General features: G+C 34.1%; 1 protein-coding gene across 1 annotated transcript in view; it reads left to right on the forward strand.

Annotated features, from left to right (window-relative positions):
* LOC149808015 (uncharacterized) overlaps positions 1-20,247 on the forward strand; it is a 111,783-nt gene that overhangs the window by 36,259 nt on the left and 55,277 nt on the right. The window contains exon 2 of the mRNA XM_089972536.1: positions 2,543-2,766. Coding sequence (XP_089828662.1) covers positions 2,607-2,766 — 160 coding nt within the window. The 5' untranslated portion in view covers positions 2,543-2,606. The remainder of the gene's footprint in view (positions 1-2,542; positions 2,767-20,247) is intronic.

Raw genomic sequence — 20,247 nt, forward strand, 5'->3', positions numbered from 1 at the left:
CAGTACAGTAAGAAAGAAATCACCATGAGAGCTAAGCAAACACTACTAACAGGATTAAGTGTATAATGGCATGATCTACAAATTTTTGTATGTGCTTCTCAGCATTCGATTTTTTCTCCATGTATACATAATGCAATTACAACATTGAGACTGACCGACAATCATGGGGCTGAGTGACATCAGGACACCATGATGACATTATAGTGTTGTTGGTTCACAGTTCAGAATGGAGAGTTCATGACAAGTTGAAGAAACAGTTTAGCCTGGGTAGAGTGTTTTTCTTGAAAAGGACATCACAAGGCAGAAAGTGAGAAAAGAAGCTGTTTTGAATAGTGAAAACATTGTTGGAGTAGTGAAAAGCTTGTTGGAAAAATGAAAAGCTTGTAGAAATAGTGAAAAACTTGTTGGAGTAGTGAAAAGTTAGTGAAAAGCTTGTTGGAATAGTGAAAAGATTGTTGGAATAGTGGAAAGATTGTTGGAATAGTGAAAAGCTTGTTTGAATAATGAAAAGCATGTAGAAACAGTGAAAAACTTGTTGGAGTAGTGGAAAGCTTGTTGGAATAATGAAAACTTGTAGAATGGTGTAAACATATTTGGAATAATAAAAAGCTTGTTGAAATAGTGAAAAGTTTGTTGGAATAATGAAAGCTTGTAGAAATAGTGAAAAACTTGTTGGAATAATGAAAAGCTTGTAGAAATAGTGAAAAGCTTGTTGGATTAACGGAAAGCTTTTTGGAATCAAGAAAAGCTTCTTGGGATAATGAAAAGCTTATAGAAATAGTGAAAAACTTGTTGGAATAATAAAAAACTTGTAGCAATAGTGAAAAGCTTGTTGGATTATTGGAAAACTTTTTGGAATAATGAAAAGCTGGTTGGAATAGTGAAAAACTTGTAGAAATAGAGAAAAGTTTGATGGAATAGTGAAAAGCTTGTTGGAATATTGGAAAACATTTTGGAATAGTGAAAAGCTTGTTGGAATAGTAAAAAACTTGTTGGAATAATGATAAACTTGTAGCAATAGTGAAAAACATGTTGGAATATTGGAAAACTTTTTGGAATAGTGAAAAGCTGGTTGGAATAGTGAAAACCTTGTAGAAATAGTGAAAAGTTTGTTGTAATAGTGAAAAGCTTGTAGAAATAATAAAAAGCTTGTTGGAATAGTGAAAAGCTTGATGGAATAATGAAAAGCTTGTAGAAATAGTGGAAAGCTTGTTGGAATAATGAAAGCATGTAGAAATAGTGACAAGCTTGTTGGAATAGCGAAAAGCTTGTAGAATTAGTGAAAAGCTTGTTGGAATATTGAAAAGCTTTTAGAAGTAGTAAATAATGACAAACTTGTTGGAGTCATGAAACCTTGTAGAAAAAATGACAAGCTTGTATAGGTAGTGAAAAGCTTGTTGGAATAGTGAAAAGCTTGTAGAAATAGTGAAAAGCTTGATGGAATAGTGAAAAGCTTGTAGAAATAGTGAAAAGCTTGTTGGAATAGTGAAAAGCTTATTGGAATAATGAAAGTTTGTAGAAATAGTGAAAAGCTTTTAGAAATAGTGAACAATTTGTTGGAATCATGAAACCTTGTAGATAAAGTGGAAAGCTTGTAGAAGTAGCTAAAAGCTTTTTGGAATAGTGAAAAGCTTGCAGAAATAGTGAAAAACTTGTTGGAATAAAGAAAAGCTTGCCGGAATAATGAAAAGCTTGTAGAAATAGTGAAAAGTTTGTTGGAATAGTGAAAAGCTTGTTGGAATAGTGAAAAGCTTGTAGAAATAGTGAAAAACTTGTTGAAATAAAGAAAAGCTTGCTGGAATAATGAAAGCTTGTAGAAATAGTGAAAAGCTAGTTGGAATAGTGAAAAGCTTGTAGAAATAGTGAAAAGTTAGTTGGAATAATGAAAAGCTTGTAGAAATAGTGAAAAGTTTGTTGAAATAGTGAAAGCTTATTGGTATAGTGAAAATCTTGTTGGAATAATGAAAGTTTGTAGAAATAGTGAAAGGCTTGTAGAAATAGTGAAAAATTTGTTGGAATGATGAAACCTTGTAGATAAAGTGGAAAGCTTGTAGAAGTAGTTAAAAGCTTTTTGGAATAGTGAAAAGCTTGTAGAAATAGTGAAAAACTTGTTGGAATAAAGAAAAGCTTGCTGGAATAATGAAAAGCTTGTAGAAATAGTGAAAAGCTTGTTGGAATAATGAAAATCTTGCTGGAATAATGAAAAGCTTGTAGAAATAGTGAAAAGCTTGTTGGAATAGTGAAAAGCTTGTTGGAATAGTGAAAAGCTTGTTGGAATAATGAAAATCTTGCTGGAATAATGAAAAGCTTGTGGAAATAGTGAAAAGCTTGTTGGAATAGTGAAAAGCTTGTTGGAATAATGAAAATCTTGCTGGAATAAGGAAAAGTTTGTAGAAATAGTGAAAAGCTTGTTGGAATAGTGAAAAACTTGTAGAAATATTGAAAAGCTTTATATGCATCTGTTTTTTTTATTAAGTGCATTAAAATGACATCTCTGTGAGAGCACATAATTATATGTTTGAACTTCATCTTTTACTTTCAGTTTATCTAGCAGGGAAAAAGTGTAAATTCCACAATGGAGAAGGCTTCATGGTTTAGCCCTGCAAATGTGGTGCTATTCTGATCTGATGGGGAAAGAACAACTCATATACCTAGGTGTCACCATGGCAATTCAGGTTCCATTGTCAGCAGCGAAGACTCCGGAGAAATTGCTGACCAAAGGGTCAAGTTACTTGCGTATCAGGACTACTCCTTTGCAGACATATGGTAAGATTCAGATCAAATTGTATTACTGTGTGTACTGTCTCGCTAACATAGCAATTGTTTGATCTGAGGTTATGGTGTGATCCATTGTCCATTATATGCCATCTATTCAGTCGCTCTTGACAACTTCTGATGAAAAATCACTTGACCAATGCATATGATTTTAAATGGCAATCCTTGCATCAAGGCATCTCAGATTTGTTCAAATGAAGTTTATCCATCAGCATATATGGCCACCATTACTAAAAATATATTTTTTTAAAAATGACTTCATTACATATACTGCTTAATAGACTTTTATTCCATTTAACAGAATGTATGCTGGTATGTAGAGCCATCAGTAACGATTGACATTGCAATAAACAACAGAAAAACCTTCAAACAACAACTTCTCAAAACTGCTCAGCTGAATTGGACCAAATACAGAAAACATTTTAACATGAAGAGCATTAAAGATCTGTGTAGGTCATGTTTAAGCCCAAACTTAATTATGATAATTACAGATGATGATTTATACGAATTTAGAGGAAATGGAAATTTACTTAACATAATGGGTTGTAGTGCAGTTTAGGGTGTAGCAGTAGTCAAAAGTACACCATTATACTTATCCAGTCAAAACATCCAAAGATTTACTTGAAATATACATTAAATCAGTGTGGTACTTTCACATTAAATATCATAAAATTTCAGGCATGCAGTGTTTGCTAGTGCTGGACAGAAACAAGAATTTGCATGTTCATGTTTTATAGTAAAAATTACAAACCCTAGTCGTGTAAGTAATGGCTATCAGTGACATTGCCATTAGAAAATTTATTTCCTATCATAATTTCCGATGAAGGTGGTATATTTTAGCTACTTCATATTAAGGTAATTTTAAAGGTTCGAAGTTATTAATCAGTACACATAGTGTTTTACGGGAAGAAAGTTGTGTATCTTTGATATCTGTTGTCATCAAAGAATGATGGAATGTTCTGCATTTTAAATTTATGGATTTTTTAATTCCATGAAAGTAACAAGGTTCAGCCTATAAATAAACATGCTGTATGAAATATAATTGAGAATCCTGTGAATGTATTCACCTGTAGGCACAAAGTAGGTCCAACTTTTTGCAATGGTTAAAGTAAAAACTTAGTCACAAACAGTAGCATCGCAATGATTTGTATTTGAGCTGTGTTGGTGGGTTGGTGAGATTTAAGAAAAAGGTTTCTGAAACGAGTTGCATGACTATCATTGTGCACAGGTACATTATTTGTTAATTATCCAGACACAGTTGTGGTCATTAATTTTGGTACAGATATTTGTTGATCTGGATGGCGGATGCATGTAGCTTTACACAGAATATGTTCTTTATCTGGAAGACACTCAATCATTGTCTTCAAAAGGTTTGGAATTACACTGCATCCATACATTCATCTGTATTTTAAATTTGTGTCTTAGCTGTACATTCATGGTGAGACAGAAAATAAGTTTTAGCAGGGAATGTTGTGACACAATCATTACTATGAAAATTTTGTGTTCAAGATTTTGAAAGTCCAATAAAGGAGGGGTACTTCAGCATATTGTCAGAGGGGAGACATCTGGTTCCATTAAACACTTGTCTTTAATTTCAGAAAAAGAATTCCATTCTGTAGGCTTGTTCTGATAAAGCACATTTCCCTTTGCTTTCAGCTGTAGACAGCCATTCTTGTGTACATCTTGAAAATACAAAGTTTGAATTACTGGTACATCAAAATACATCTCAGTCATTTGTATTCAGTGCTTATAAGAATTGTAGTAATTTTTAAAAATAAAATATGTAATTAACAAGTAAGATATACAAGCAGTGAATGGCAGTTTACTTTAGTGTTTGCAGTGTAATAGATCAAGGTCTGATTTTTAATGACAGTGACATGTAATTGGATATCAACAAGTTAATACCAGGTCATGTACCTTGTATTGTCAATGTCCCCTTAGTAGGATTGATAGCCCTAAGGCTGTTTTGTATTTTGTCAATGTCCCCTTTCCCAGTAGGATTGATAATTGTAAGGCTGTGTTATATTTTGCCAATGTCCCCTTTCTTTATAGGATCGATAGCCCTAAAGCTGTGTTATATTTTGCCAATGTCCCCTTTCTTTATAGGATTCATAGCCCTAAGGCTGTGTTATATTTTGTCAATGTCCCCTTTCTTTATAGGATTGATAGCCCTAAAACTGTGTTATATTTTGCCAATGTCCCCTTTCTTTATAGGATTGATAGCCCTAAAGCAGTGTTATATTTTGCCAATGTCCCCTTTCTTTATAGGATTGATAGCCCTAAGGCTGTGTTATATTTTCTGGGTGACTTCAGTATGGTATAGTTTTTCCAGTCAGTTAAGTTTGATTATTAAGTTCACTGTAAACAAGCTTTACTAATGTATTTTACCCACTTTTTATTAGTACTAGTTGGCAGGATTGAGTTACGAAGTGGGTCATGTGTGAAGTTTTATAATATACAGGACCTCAAATGACTAATGGAAAAGTTTATAATAGTTTTAATTCAGATTCAGTTTTTGTGGGTGTAGTACCTATGCCATAAATATATATATATATATATATATATATATATATATATATATATATATATATATATATATATATATATATATATATATATATATATTTGAACTGAATAAATATTGTTAAATATTGTTAGTTTACAAAAAAAAGAACAACCACAGCAACACAAAGTTTTTATGTAAATTATGCAGACCAAGAGATACATTTTCCATACCTGTCTATGTAAAATGTTTTATAGTAAAATGACTTTTCCAGTAATGCTATTCTGTGAAGGCATAATATGATAAACTGAACAACAGTGCATAGAAGTTCCAGGTAATGTTAAAATTATGTACCATGCCTTTCGGGGTCTGAGGATGCAACAGGTAAATTATGCTTTCAGTTCAGTCAGTTACAGAAATAGATCAGTGTCACCCCAAAGGCCACTGACATGGTTGATGAATGACTGTGACTGTCACAGTGACTTTATTATCAGGTTACATTCAAATCCTTACTGTATTCACCCACACAGATTGTGCACCCAACTTCAGTCATCTTAGAACCAGATCTATCTTCACAGTACTTTGTGCCCCATTAAATTTATCAGTGTTCCATTCTGCTCACCTGAATTCATAAATACAATGAAGTGCATAGACCCTGACCTGTTATTGTCATTTTTGGTGGTAGATCCTGGTCTATTTGTTTACATTTGGATGTATCTTATATATACACCAAGAACATACATAGTTTCTTTTCTTTTACTCCAATTACACTGGTGCATATGTATATGATTATAAATATATATATATACAATTTGCATCAGGTTTACAGACTATATTTCATATAGTATTCTGCTTTGTGTACTCTATATGGCATATATTAATTGGCTTTATAGGCTATGTATGGCATATAGTAATTGGATTTGTAGACTTTGTATGGCATATAGTAATTGACTTTGTAAACTTTGGCATATAGTACTTGGCCTTGTAGACTTTGTATGACATAGTAATTTGATTTGTAGACTTTCTATGGCAAGCATTAATTAGCTTTGTAGACTTTGTATGGCAAGCATTAATTGGCCTTGTAGACTTGATGGCTTATAGTAATTGGCTTTGTAGACTTTGCATGGCAAGCATTAATTGGCCTTGTAGACTTTGTATGGCATATAATAATTGGATTTGTAGACTTTCTCTGGCAAGCATTAATTAGCTTTGTAGACTTTGTATGGCAAGCATTAATTGGCTTTGTAGACTTTCTATGGCAAGCATTAATTGGCTTTGTAGACTTTGTATGACATATAGTAATTGGCTTTGTAGACTTTGCATGGCATATGGTAATTAGCTTTGTAGACTTTGTGTGACAAGCATTCATTGGCTTTGTAGACATTATATGGCATATAGTAATTGGCTTTGTAGACTCAATTTGTCATACAGTAATTGGTTTTGTAGACTATGTATGGCATGTAGTAATTGCCTTTTAGAGTTTGTATGGCATATAGAACATGTAATTGGCTTTGTGGACTTTGTGTGGCATATATTAATTGACTTTGTAGACTTGATGGCATTTAGTTGCTGGCTTTGTGGACTATGTATGGCATATATTAATTGGCTTTGTAAACTTTGTATGGCATATAGTTATTAGCTTTGTGGACTTTGTATGGCATGCATTAATTGGCTTGGTAGACTATGTATGGCATATAGTAATTGGCTTTGTAAACTTTGTATGGCATATAGTAATTGGCTTTGTGGACTTTTTATGGCATGCATTAATTGGCTTTGTAGACTGTAAGGCATGCAGTAATTGGCGTTGTAGACTTTATGGCATATTGTAATCCCTATTGTATACTCCATATGGCATATTTGAATTGGCTTTATAGACTGTATGGCATATTGTAATCCCAATTGTATACTCCATATGGCATATATGAATTGGCTTTGTAGACTATGGCATATTGTAATCCCTATTGTATACTCCATATGGCATATATGAATTGGCTTTGTAGACTGTATGGCATATTGTAATCATTATTGTATACTCCATATGGCATATATGAATTGGCTTTGTAGACTGTATGTTATATTGTAATCGTTATTGTATACTCCATATGGCATATATGAATTGGCTTTGTAGACTGTATGGCATATTGTAATCATTATTGTATACTCCATATGGCATATATAAATTGGCTTTGTAGTCTGTATCACAATTAGCAATTTTTTAGACTCTTTATGACATTAAGTTGAAAACTCAGAGGCCATCACTATGTATTGAACCAGTCTATGAAGACTTTGTCCATTTTAGAACCTCGTGGAGACTTGTTAGATGTAATTTTACTAAAACTAAACTTAGCATCTTAGATCTACATACACGTGCTATACTATGTGTATAGAAAATGGTAACCTCTTCAGTGCAAGTTTTCTTTATTACACAGACATTAAATGTAAATGAAATTGTTTTAGAAAAATGCTGGTATAAGTAATCTTGTATATATTGCTTAATTGATTATCTGGTTATTAAAAAAAATTTACCAACTGCATTTGATTATTTTATGCAATGGCAAACAAGTAATTTTTTGGTATTTGCTGTCTGTGCCATTAGATGTTGTTCCATTGTATACAGTGTACAATAGACATTTGTTGGAGTGTGTTCTGTTCTAATTAAAATCTATACTCGCTTGTAACTTGAGGCAAACTGCAAACAACAATCTGATCTGCTGTAGCATAATGTGCCTGTTAATCAGGGTCAGTGTTGTTTGTTCTCCTGATCGCTCCTAAAAGACTGCACAGACCCAGATCTACCAGCACATTAAGCAAGTATATACAGTATAAAAAAAATTCATCCCCCCTTATAACCATTGAAACCCCTCCCCCCCCCCAATAGTCAGAACACATCATATTTGTGAAAATCCTGGAGAAATCACTGGTTAAGTATTTTGGTATGTATAGATGTCTGTGTATGTCTGTATTGTTATGTATACCTATATTATGTATATTATTTTCATAATAATAGTTTACTTAATGTTCATTTAGTTAATGACCTTTTTAATGATTATATCATTTGATCATAGTCTGTACTTTAAAGATGGCATTATAGTGCATAAATTGTTTCATTCATGGATTTAAATTTTGAGTTAGACAGTCTGTGCAAGTAAACATCAAGTAAACATCACATGATAGACAAGGATATGATTTCTAATGCAAGAGGCCAAGCTGACCTAGTTTCATAATGGTTGGTGTTTTTTGAATAGCTTATTGGTTGGAGTATTTTGAAATACCAAGAATGATTCATCAAAGCTTTATATTACAGTTTTAGCTATTGCTTATTATCTGTGTAAATGAATTTTTATGCAGAATTAGACATTCTTGGTGCTGTTGGTCTTGGAAGAGTTATATGAGAGGATTGATTATTTTCGTTTCACCCATGGAAGTCGCTGATCAACATTGGATTAATTTATACCCATGTGAAAAATGGCCAGGTTTCTCAGTTTGAGGGATAAATTACATGGCCCATAAGGTGATGAAATGTCAATATTATATGGTTTTAATGGAAACCAGTGATGTTTAGGACAAAATATCTTTCAGGATTCAGTATTATTCAGATGCTTTGGCATACATGACTTTTTGCATGTAATAGCTGCATTGGGGCTTTACGACCCTTGAATCATAACAGTATGTCTGTGTATGTCTCAATGTCTGTGTATGTCTAGATATATGTGTATGTCTCGATGTCTGTGGTTTAATGGAAATCAATACAATCCTGACTGTACAGTGAAGTCCAGTTTTTTTATAAACAGGAATATAATTCAATCTTTTTTAAAAGTCTAGGACCTACTTAGATGGATCATCATCATATGCTGCATGCCAGGGCACAAAAGATGCCCCTCAAGACATGCAGGAGGGTGCATTGGCCCATTCTATAGACAGAGATTGGATAATCAATTTGTTTTTCAGTTTTTTTATGGATATATTAGTTAAACAAGTCACTTAACTGTCACCAGCTTCAAATTAGCACAATTTTCTGGTCTCCAATCGGTAATGTGGTATTGATTTCTTAATAGTTAATGTAAAATGCTGTGGGAGTTCATCACCATCATTTCCATGAAAATCATGATCTATTGTATGTACTCATGTACAAGTTGGATCCAACTGTAAACATTATTGACCAAGATTTGCTGTTGTGTAATGCACCTGCAGATTTATGTTCAGTTGTTCGGAGTAATCCATAGAACAAAACAGCTTAGACCCTGATCAGATGGTGCATTATGCACAAGGTATGGATGTATATATGCGCCATATGAATGTGTGTATGCATGGTATGGATGTATATACGCATGGTATGGATGTATGTATGCACCATATGAATGTATGTATGCATCATATGAATGTATGTATGCAAGGTATGGATGTATGTATGCATGGTATGGATGTATGTATGCAAGGTGTAACTATGTATGTATGTGAGGTATGAATGTATGTATGTAAGGTATGAATGTATGTTTGCAAGGTGTGAAGGTATGTATGCAAGGTATGGATGTATGTATGCATGGTATGAATGTATGTTTGCAAGGTATGGATGTATATATGCATGGTATGTATGTATGTATGCAAGGTATGGATGTATGTATGCATGGTATGGATGTATGTATGCATGGTATGGATGTATGTATGCAAGGTATGGATGTATGTATGCAAGGTGTAACTATGTATGTATGTGAGGTATGAATGTATGTATGTAAGGTATGAATGTATGTTTGCAAGGTATGAATGTATGTATGCAAGGTATGGATGTATATATGCATGGTATGGGTGTATGTATGCATGGTATGGATGTATGTATGCAAGGTATGGATGTATATATGCATGGTATGGATGTATGTATGCATGGTATGGATGTATGTATGCAAGGTATGGATGTATAAATGCATGGTATGGATGTATGTATGCATGGTATGGATGTATGTATGCACCATATGAAAATATGTATGTAAGGTATGAATGTATGTTTGCAAGGTATGAATGTATGTATGCAAGGTAAGGCTGTATGTATGCATGGTATGGGTGTATGTATGCACCATATGAATGTATGTATGTAAGGTATGAATGTATGTATGCAAGGTATGGATGTATGTATGCATGGTATGGCTGTATGTATGCATGGTATGGGTGTATGTATGCACCATATGAATGTATGTATGTAAGGTATGAATGTATGTTTGCAAGGTATGAATGTATGTATGCAAGGTAAGGCTGTATGTATGCATGGTATGGGTGTATGTATGCATGGTATGGATGTATGTATGCACCATATGAATGTGTGTATGCAAGGTATGGATGTATGTATGCATGGTATGGATGTATGTATGCACCATATGAATGTATGTATGCAAGGTATGGATGTATGTATGCATGGTATGGATGTATGTATGCACCATATGAATGTATGTATGAAAGGTATGAATGTATGTATGCAAGGTATGGATGTATGTATGCATGGTATGGGTGTATGTATGCATGGTATGGATGTATGTATGCAAGGTGTAACTATGTATGTGAGGTATGAATGTATGTATGTAAGGTATGAATGTATGTTTGCAAGGTATGAATGTATGTATGCAAGGTATGGATGTATGTATGCATGGTATGGATGTATGTATGCACCATATGAATGTATGTATGAAAGGTATGGATGTATGTATGCATGGTATGGATGTATGCATGCAAGGTGTAACTATGTATGTATGTGAGGTATGAATGTATGTATATAAGGTATGAATGTATGTTTGCAAGGTATGAATGTATGTATGCAAGGTATGGATGTATATATGCAAGGTATGGATGTATGTATGCATGGTATGGATGTATGTATGCAAGGTATGGATGTATGTATGCATGGTATGGATGTATGTATGCAAGGTATGGATGTATGTATGCAAGGTATGGATGTATGTATGCATGGTATGGATGTATGTATGCAAGGTATGGATGTATATATGCAAGGTATGGATGTATATATGCAAGGTATGGATGTATGTATGCATGGTATGGATGTATGTATGCAAGGTATGGATGTATGTATGCAAGGTATGGATGTATATATGCAAGGTATGGATGTATATATGCAAGGTATGGATGTATGTATGCATGGTATGGATGTATGTATGCAAGGTATGGATGTATATATGCAAGGTATGGATGTATGTATGCATGGTATGGATGTATGTATGCAAGGTATGGATGTATGTATGCATGGTATGGATGTATGTATGCAAGGTATGGATGTATGTATGCATGGTATGGATGTATGTATGCATGGTATGGATGTATGTATGCATGGTATGGATGTATGTATGCAAGGTATGGATGTATATATGCAAGGTATGGATGTATATATGCGCCATATGAATGTGTGTATGCATGGTATGGATGTATGTATGCACCATATGAATATATGTATGCACCATATGAATGTATGTATGCAAGGTATGGATGTATGTATGCATGGTATGGATGTATGTATGCAAGGTGTAACTATGTATGTATGTGAGGTATGAATGTATGTTTGAAAGGTATGAAAGTATGTATGCAAGGTATGGATGTATGTATGCATGGTATGGATGTATGTATGCAAGGTATGGATGTATGTATGCATGGTATGGATGTATGTATGCAAGGTGTAACTATGTATGTATGTGAGGTATGAATGTATGTATGTAAGGTATGAATGTATGTTTGCAAGGTATGAATGTATGTTTGCAAGGTATGAAGGTATGTATGCAAGGTATGGATGTATGTATGCATGGTATGGATGTATGTATGCAAGGTATGGATGTATGTATGCAAGGTATGGATGTATGTATGCAAGGTGTAACTATGTATGTATGTGAGGTATGAATGTATGTATGTAAGGTATGAATGTATGTTTGCAAGGTATGAATGTATGTATGCAAGGTATGGATGTATATATGCATGGTATGGATGTATGTATGCATGGTATGGATGTATGTATGCACCATATGAATGTATGTATGTAAGGTATGAATGTATGTTTGCAAGGTATGAATGTATGTATGCAAGGTATGGATGTATGTATGCATGGTATGGGTGTATGTATGCATGGTATGGATGTATGTATGCACCATATGAATGTATGTATGCAAGGTATGGATGTATGTATGCATGGTATGGATGTATGTATGCACCATATGAATGTATGTATGCAAGGTATGGATGTATGTATGCAAGGTGTAACTATGTATGTATGCAAGGTATGAATGTATGTATGTAAGGTATGAATGTATGTATGCAAGGTATGAAGGTATGTATGCATGGTATGGATGTATGTATGCACCATATGAATGTATGTATGCAAGTTATGGATGTATGTATGCATGGTATGGATGTATGTATGCACCATATGAATATATGTATGCAAGGTATGGATGTATGTATGCATGGTATTGATGTATGTATGCACCATATGAATATATGTATGCATGGTATGAATGTATGTATGCAAGGTATGGATGTATGTATGCATGGTATGGGTGTATGTATGCATGGTATGGATGTATGTATGCACCATATGAATATATGTATGCAAGGTATGGATGTATGTATGCACCATATGAATGTATGTATGCAAGGTATGAATGTATGTATGCAAGGTATGAATGGATGTATGCAAGGTATGAATGGATGTATGCAAGGTATGAATGTATGTTGTTTGCAGTTGGACTAGACATATCCTCAAGTATCTTTACACAGTGTACATGATATGTGTGTGTGCCACATCTATCCCTTGTAAGTATAGCGAGATGTGTCATGGGCAGAATGGAAAGTGTGAAGGATACGGCTTTATATATATGTATACTGTTCTGGCTTTTGCAACATAATACACTTTTTATATGACTTTGAGAAAGAAATTCTTTTCTTGAATTTCTCCGACAGATCATTAAAAGTTTGGACTAATAAATAATTAGATTCCATTCAGTCTGAATGAACAAAATTTAGGTCTGCCTGAAATATGACCAATAAATGTGCCAAGTTTAGACCTAATTTTAATGGAGTAAAAATTTCACATACCACACCTGGTCTTTAAATAAAAGGGGATGAAATGGGGGGGAAGGGTCCAGATCAAGATTTCGCTAATACTGTTTAAGTCTGGACTAAATCCAGCAATCAGATTGGAAAGGTGATTGGTTTGTGTTTATGACATTTTTAACACATTCTTGGCTATATCAGGAAGAGGAACTGGGAGTTAAGTGCCTTTACTAAGGACACATCAAGGCAACCAAAGTGGCTTGGCCGTGGTGGATATGTTGAATTGGAGACCATTAGATTGCAAGTCCAGCACTTTACCAACTGTGCTGTGGCAATGAAGTTGGTCCTTTGAAATGTCTGGAGTCAAGAATTAAATGTTTAAGATAATACATGTACATATATGTTGTTGAATTGTGGCCAGCAAATAAGTAAGATCAATTATAGGAAATTTAAGTTTAGGACCAGAGATGGGAGTCATTTAAGATCAGGGACACACTCTATGAAGACCTTTGCTAAGAAATTAATATTTGATGAAAAAGCTGTTGGAAACAGTACAAAAGCAGAATGGTAGTTTTCCTTTTCAAAATAATCGGTGATAAAATATATATTGCAGCATGTTATAATGCAAAATTCCTAGCTGTCTAAGCATTACAGTGTCACACATAGTACAAACTTCCTATGTGTTTAACCATTAGTGTCACACAAGTACAAACTTCCTAGTTGTCTAACCATTAGTGTCACACAGCACAAACTTTCTAGTTGTCTAACCATTAGTGTCACACATAATACAAACTTCCTAGTTGTCTAATTACCATTACAGTGGCATGCTTAGTGCAGACTTCCTAGTTGTCTAATCATTAGAGTGGCATTCATAGTGCAAGCTTCCAAGTTGTCTAACTATTAGGGTGGCACACAGTGCAAACTTTCTAATGTCTAACTATTAGCCTGGTATGCATACATCATCAATGTAAACTTCAAAGCTGTCTAACCATTACAGTGGCATGCATAATGCAAACTTCCAAGTTGTCTAACCATTTGGGTGGGATTTGTAGTGCAAACCATAGATGTTAAAAACGTTCAAATTAAAATAAAAAACATAAAAAAACTCATTTTTTCTCAATAAATAAAAAAAAAAAAAAAACGTTCCAGTAGATTTTAGGAACACAAAAATCAATATTTTACTTATTTACATGCTACTTGCCAGTTTTAAAGTTTCAGTGATACAAGTATGAAAAAATGTCAAAAGTTTTAAACCATAGTCCAGATAACATTGAAAATTTTTTCACTCAATGTTGTTATCACCATCTGACTGATCTGACCACTCTATGGTTTCCTCCATATAATATCCTGTATGGCCGATGATAAAAAAAAATGGAAGTACCAAATAAAAAAAATGCAAAAAAATAAAAAACGTAAAAAAACGTGTTTTCAAGGTAAAATAAAAATGAAAAAAACGTTTTTATCATCTATGGTGCAAACTTCCAAGTTGTATAACCATTTGGGTGGCACACATAGTGCAGACTTCCTAGTTGTCCAAACATTTGGGTGGCATTCATAGTGCATACTTCCTAATTGTCTTACCATTAAGGGTGCATGCATACATTTTTTAATCAGAAAAGCAGCAAAACATGTATCATTACAAAATGCTTGACACTTTGCCTGGGAAAAGATTTGCCTAGGACCCCTTGGATTTTCAAATAATAATTGATGTTCAGCTAAGGTTTGATACAGCAGATGGAGTTTGGGAATATGTCAGTGAACTTTGGATCTGCGAGAACTTGGGATTTCACTTGTCAGTTCTTTGGTTCAAATTATGGACGCTACATGTAGTAGCAATCAGCTTTTTTTTTGCAAAGTGAACCATCTGTTTGTTATGTTTATTTCAGAGGTCCTTTTTGTGGATGCAGTGTTTAATGGCAACCTGCCATTATACTTTTCAATTTCAGCCAGCTACTAAAAAAAATAATAAGGCAGCTTCCAGAGGTGTGACGTGAGTGCATTGCCACTGTGCAGTCCAGGGACCTGATAATTCCATAGTGTGTTGAAGTCCTAGCATAACACAGATTTTGGAAAAAGTTATATTGGCACTGGTCAATATTATCAAGACGGCTCCAAAGACATGCACTAATAAACCTACTTTCTCAGATCAAAGCTGTGCTAACTTTTTGAGCTTTTTAGTTTTGACTGGTTATAAATAAAATATTTAAAATAAAATAAAAAAAATGTAGCCAAAAAAGAAGGGGAGAAATAATAAATCAAGAGGTATATTTAATAATATGATTTAAATCATATCTACCATGGTTTGCACAGGCTTGAAAAGTCGTTCAGTTTCATGGGTCCTTAAAAGTCCTTCAATTAATCCTGGCCTGAAAAGTCCATGAATTTCAGTAAATCTACAAATGGCCATAAAAAGTCCATGAATTTTATGTTTTAGAGCCAGGTTCCGCAGAAAAGAAGTATATTTGATGTAGTTTAACAACTTTTTACAAAAAAATGGATGAATTTTTAGTCAAAAATAAAGAATAATGTACACTGGTTGACATTGAAATAGCCTGTTGAAATGTGCAAAAGTATTAGCATTGCATGATTAGCACTGTATCCACACTTTTGATTGGATATCATATTATATATAGCCAATAGCTGTTGCCATTACCAGCAACTTATTTGTCAGAAATTTATCTTTGCGGAATCCAAAGGAAAGGAAATGACTTGAAACAAAGACAGATATAATGAGAAATTGAAGAGAATTTCTAACACAACTACAGTAGGTTCATAGAGACATACAGTAGGGTCATAGAGACACAGTAGGGTCATAGAGACATACAGTAGGGTCGTAGAGACATTCATTAGAGTCATAAAGAGAAACAGTAGGGTCTTAGAGACATACAGTATGGTCATAGAGACATACAGTTGGGTCATAGAGAGAAACAGTAGGGTCATAGAGACATACAGTAGGGTCATAGAGACATACAGTAGGGTCATAGAGAGAAACTGATGAGTATATTCAGCAGTACAATGATTTCATGCACAGCATTCCAGCATTTAGTTCAGAGAAGTTTTTTAAATAATCCCTATCAAGATAAACTAGACAAGTTTTACTGCAGGTACATATCAGGTGAATAAAATGGTCAAATCTTGGATGTTGTTAAGATGTTGCTCATTCTTTCAGGCCTCTGTAGAGAGGGATTTTCTATAAGCAAGTATAAGTTGAAAACTTGAAAGAATAATCTTTGATTACTGTTTATGTATATTTAATTTATATTGTGTGCTTGACCTTTGTCCTTGATTGAGAGTTTATATCTGTCTGATTCTTGTCATGTTTGTTAGTTATAAATAAGTTGCTTACTGATATTAGAGTTCAAAATCTAGCCTTATTTGCAAGCTTAGAATGTTCTGGAATCAAACTTATAACCCAATTTCTGGTCATTTTATTGTGTCTTAGGTTTTATATAAAGTTGTTGTAAACAAAAGTATTAATTCCTATTATCAGTCAGTGGAATCACTTTTATTGTGTTCATTTATAATTTGAGAGAAATCATTTATTTAAATTATGCATTGGAATTATTAAGTGCTCATTTAATTTTTGGACAAAACAATACCTTTTGAGATTATTGAGGACTCATTCAAAGACATTGTGATGATGTTATTGTGGTACATCAACTCATTCAAGACTATTGGTACATCAGCACTTTCAAGACTATTGGAATTCATTCAGAATATACCAACTTTATGATTATATGGGATTTAATTCACATTGCTATAAGTACCTTTTATAGTTTTACTTTGTATTATTTGGGAAATAAATTGTTTGTTGAATTTTACGAAACCTTGTTGGTTTTGCTTCTGTCTGTTACATAGTTTAAGGTCATCAAGATGTAGTGCTCACAGTAGAGTAAAAAGAAACCCAGTGTAGACCCTCACCATATTGTGCAGGTACATGAGGTGATGTCAAATCTGGTTCTGTGATAATCACAGTAAAAATAGACAAAGTATTATAAAGTCTCACTCTCTTGTTCAGGTACATGTTGTGACAGCAGATCTATTACTGTAGTGTTAACATTAAAGTAGATACAGAAGTTTAGACCTCACTCTGTTGTGCTGGCATATGATGTGATGTCAAGTCTGGTTCTGTGATGTTAACCTTAACGTAGAAAACACATTGGACTCTCACCTATTTGTGCAAGTGCATCATGTGTTCACATTAAAGTAGAAAAAAAAAGCTTAAACATGCAGACCCTGAGGTATACGTGCATTATGTGAAAGCAGATCAGGTTTTACAGTGTTCACATGAAAGGAAGAATAAACAGTGCAAACCCTCCTCTATGGGTGCTTTGTTGGACAGCTTATCTGGATCTATACAGGTTACAGCTGGATGTGTATTATATGTGAATAAATACAGTAATGCTTGCTCTTAGTCTTCAGTCTGTGAATAGTAATACACAGGTTACCATTGAATTCAGCTTTTGTCTGACTTAGGAGAAGTGTAATCAATTAGCTAGCTCTTTTGTTTGATTGGATGATCTTGAGGCTGATGGACCATACCTGGCTAGCTCTTTTGTTTGATTGGATGATCTTGAGGCTGATGGACCATATCTTGGAACTGTTGAATGAAAGCTTAGTCTAGCTCTCAGCATCAATATCTGCTTCTCATTCACACTCAAGATGAGCTTTTGGAACATAATGGGGGATCCATTTTGAAACTATTCACATTTATTGAGGTAGGCATCTTAGGATTTTATAATTTACATAAATTCTTTGATAAATGTTACTTTATGAGTTTGCAAAAAAGGTTGTTCTAATCTCAGATTTTCTATATGTAGGATTGTTTTACTTTCACACAAGATACTGTACATGTCAAAATGTTAATACTAAGGATCACTGTAAGAATTTATTGCCATGAATTCTTAAAAATTGCTTTCTACTCATGTGATCTGCAGAAGTGGCTGTCTAAATTATTGATTCTCTGAGAACTTGAAAGGTGTATCCAAGAGACATGTGTGTGAGATGGGTGGGTGTATTTTTCTGTAAATGAAGTGTATTGCTTATAGAGTTCTCACTGTTAAAGCAGGGCCTGGGGGAGGGGGGTAACATCGATGGATCGTTCCTACTCATTTCTTCATTATTACCTACTGACCTATTGTTATCCAATGTCAAGTAATGGTTGGTGATTCCAGTTTATATTTCCTGTTTTTCATGTTTGCATATAAATTGATCATAATCAGTCCTTGAAACTGTTTCAGTTCATGATCTTATGCCATGATTGGATGTGTATGGTTCCTCATCAGGCTTTTTGGATGTGTAAGGACCTAGTCAGGCTTTTGAGAGTCATGTTTGGAGGTTCTACGAATTCCATTTAAGGCCGTGAACAGAGAAAAATCTAACAGACATTACTTTTTATTATCTTATGAGGTTAAGTGAGTGGTAATCCGAGTTTCCTCTGACCCTTGTCACCCCATTTTTGATATTTGGATATTTATATTGGGGTGTAGAGTCAGAGTCCATTCCCTATCGAAAAGTTGGAATTCGCATACACCATTTGGTGTCAGCATGGGGTGGCCACTTACTAACGGGCCTAGTCTGAGTTTCCTCTGACCCTTGTCACCCCATTTTTGATATTTGGATATTTATGTTGAGGTGTAGGGTCAGAGTCCATTCACTACTGAAAAGTTGGAATTTGCCAACACCATTTGGTATCGGCATAGGGTAGCCACTTATTAGCCGGCCCAGCAAACTTGAACGACTTTTCATCGAGATATACCTGCATGAAGTTGATAGGAATATGATTGATTTTCCTATAAATTGTGATCATAGCATTCATTCTGTCTTTAATCCGCTGTCAGATGAGACAAAAGTACGTCGTTGCTGAAATTTGAGCTGGATCTGGCCATTTGCATTTCTATAGTCATGTGATTACACAACTCTCACAACCTACATGTCAATGGCTTCAGAGGTCATACAGTCACATGATATCAACAATAAATAATTTCTAGTGTCACTATAGGAAAACAAATCAAACACATAAATGAAAGTCACATAATTTTTATAAAAAAATTAAAAAACATAAACTTCTCAAAATATTTATTGTGAAAACAGCAACCGAAAATATGTAAATGGTGCAGCAATTTGAAGAAAACCAGATTCACCAAGAAGAGAGCACATGTCAATGTGGTAGTCACATGACACCTTGACAAAAATCATTGCTGACACGTGCTCGGTACTTATTTAAAATGATTTTCTCCAACCTGCTGCGATACAGACAGGTTTCTGGTCATTGTTCTCAGAATAAATATGTTGAGAATTAAGTGTGCATTATATTTATTTACAAACATTAAGTGACTTCTACATAATGTCCAAATTCTATGTACAAAAAGTTTGGAAATTTGTTTGTCGATATCACATGACTATATGACCTCTGATGTCAGTTGTGAGATTTGTATAGTCATGCTACTCGGGATGCAAATGGCCAGATCTAGGTCAAATTTAAGCAATGACGTAATTTAGTCTCATCTGTCAGCAGATTAAAGACATGATGAATGCAATGCTCACAATTTTTGAGAAATTAAATCATATTAATATCGATTTCATGCAGGTATATCTTGATGAAAGTTTGTTCAAGTTTGCTGGGCCGGCTAATAAGCGGATACCCAATGCCGACACCAAATGGTGTCGGCAAATTCCAACTTTTCGATAGGGAATGGACTCTGACCCTACACAAAAACATAAATATCCAAATAGCAAAAATGGGGTGACAAGGGTCAGAGGAATCTTGGACTAAGTGAGTGGTTCTTGCAGACCTTATTAAAATAATAATTATTGGATTTCATTAAAAATAGGAAATCAGGGAATAATAGTAATAAGTGCAAGTTTGAATTGGAGACTATTGAGTGTTTCTCAAAGCTCAGTTCATAAGTCATTCCTTCTTTTGTCAAACT

This window comes from Sinohyriopsis cumingii, chromosome 1 (genome assembly GCF_028554795.1).
Source record: "Sinohyriopsis cumingii isolate HCF-2022 chromosome 1, ASM2855479v2, whole genome shotgun sequence".
Taxonomy (NCBI): domain Eukaryota; kingdom Metazoa; phylum Mollusca; class Bivalvia; order Unionida; family Unionidae; genus Sinohyriopsis; species Sinohyriopsis cumingii.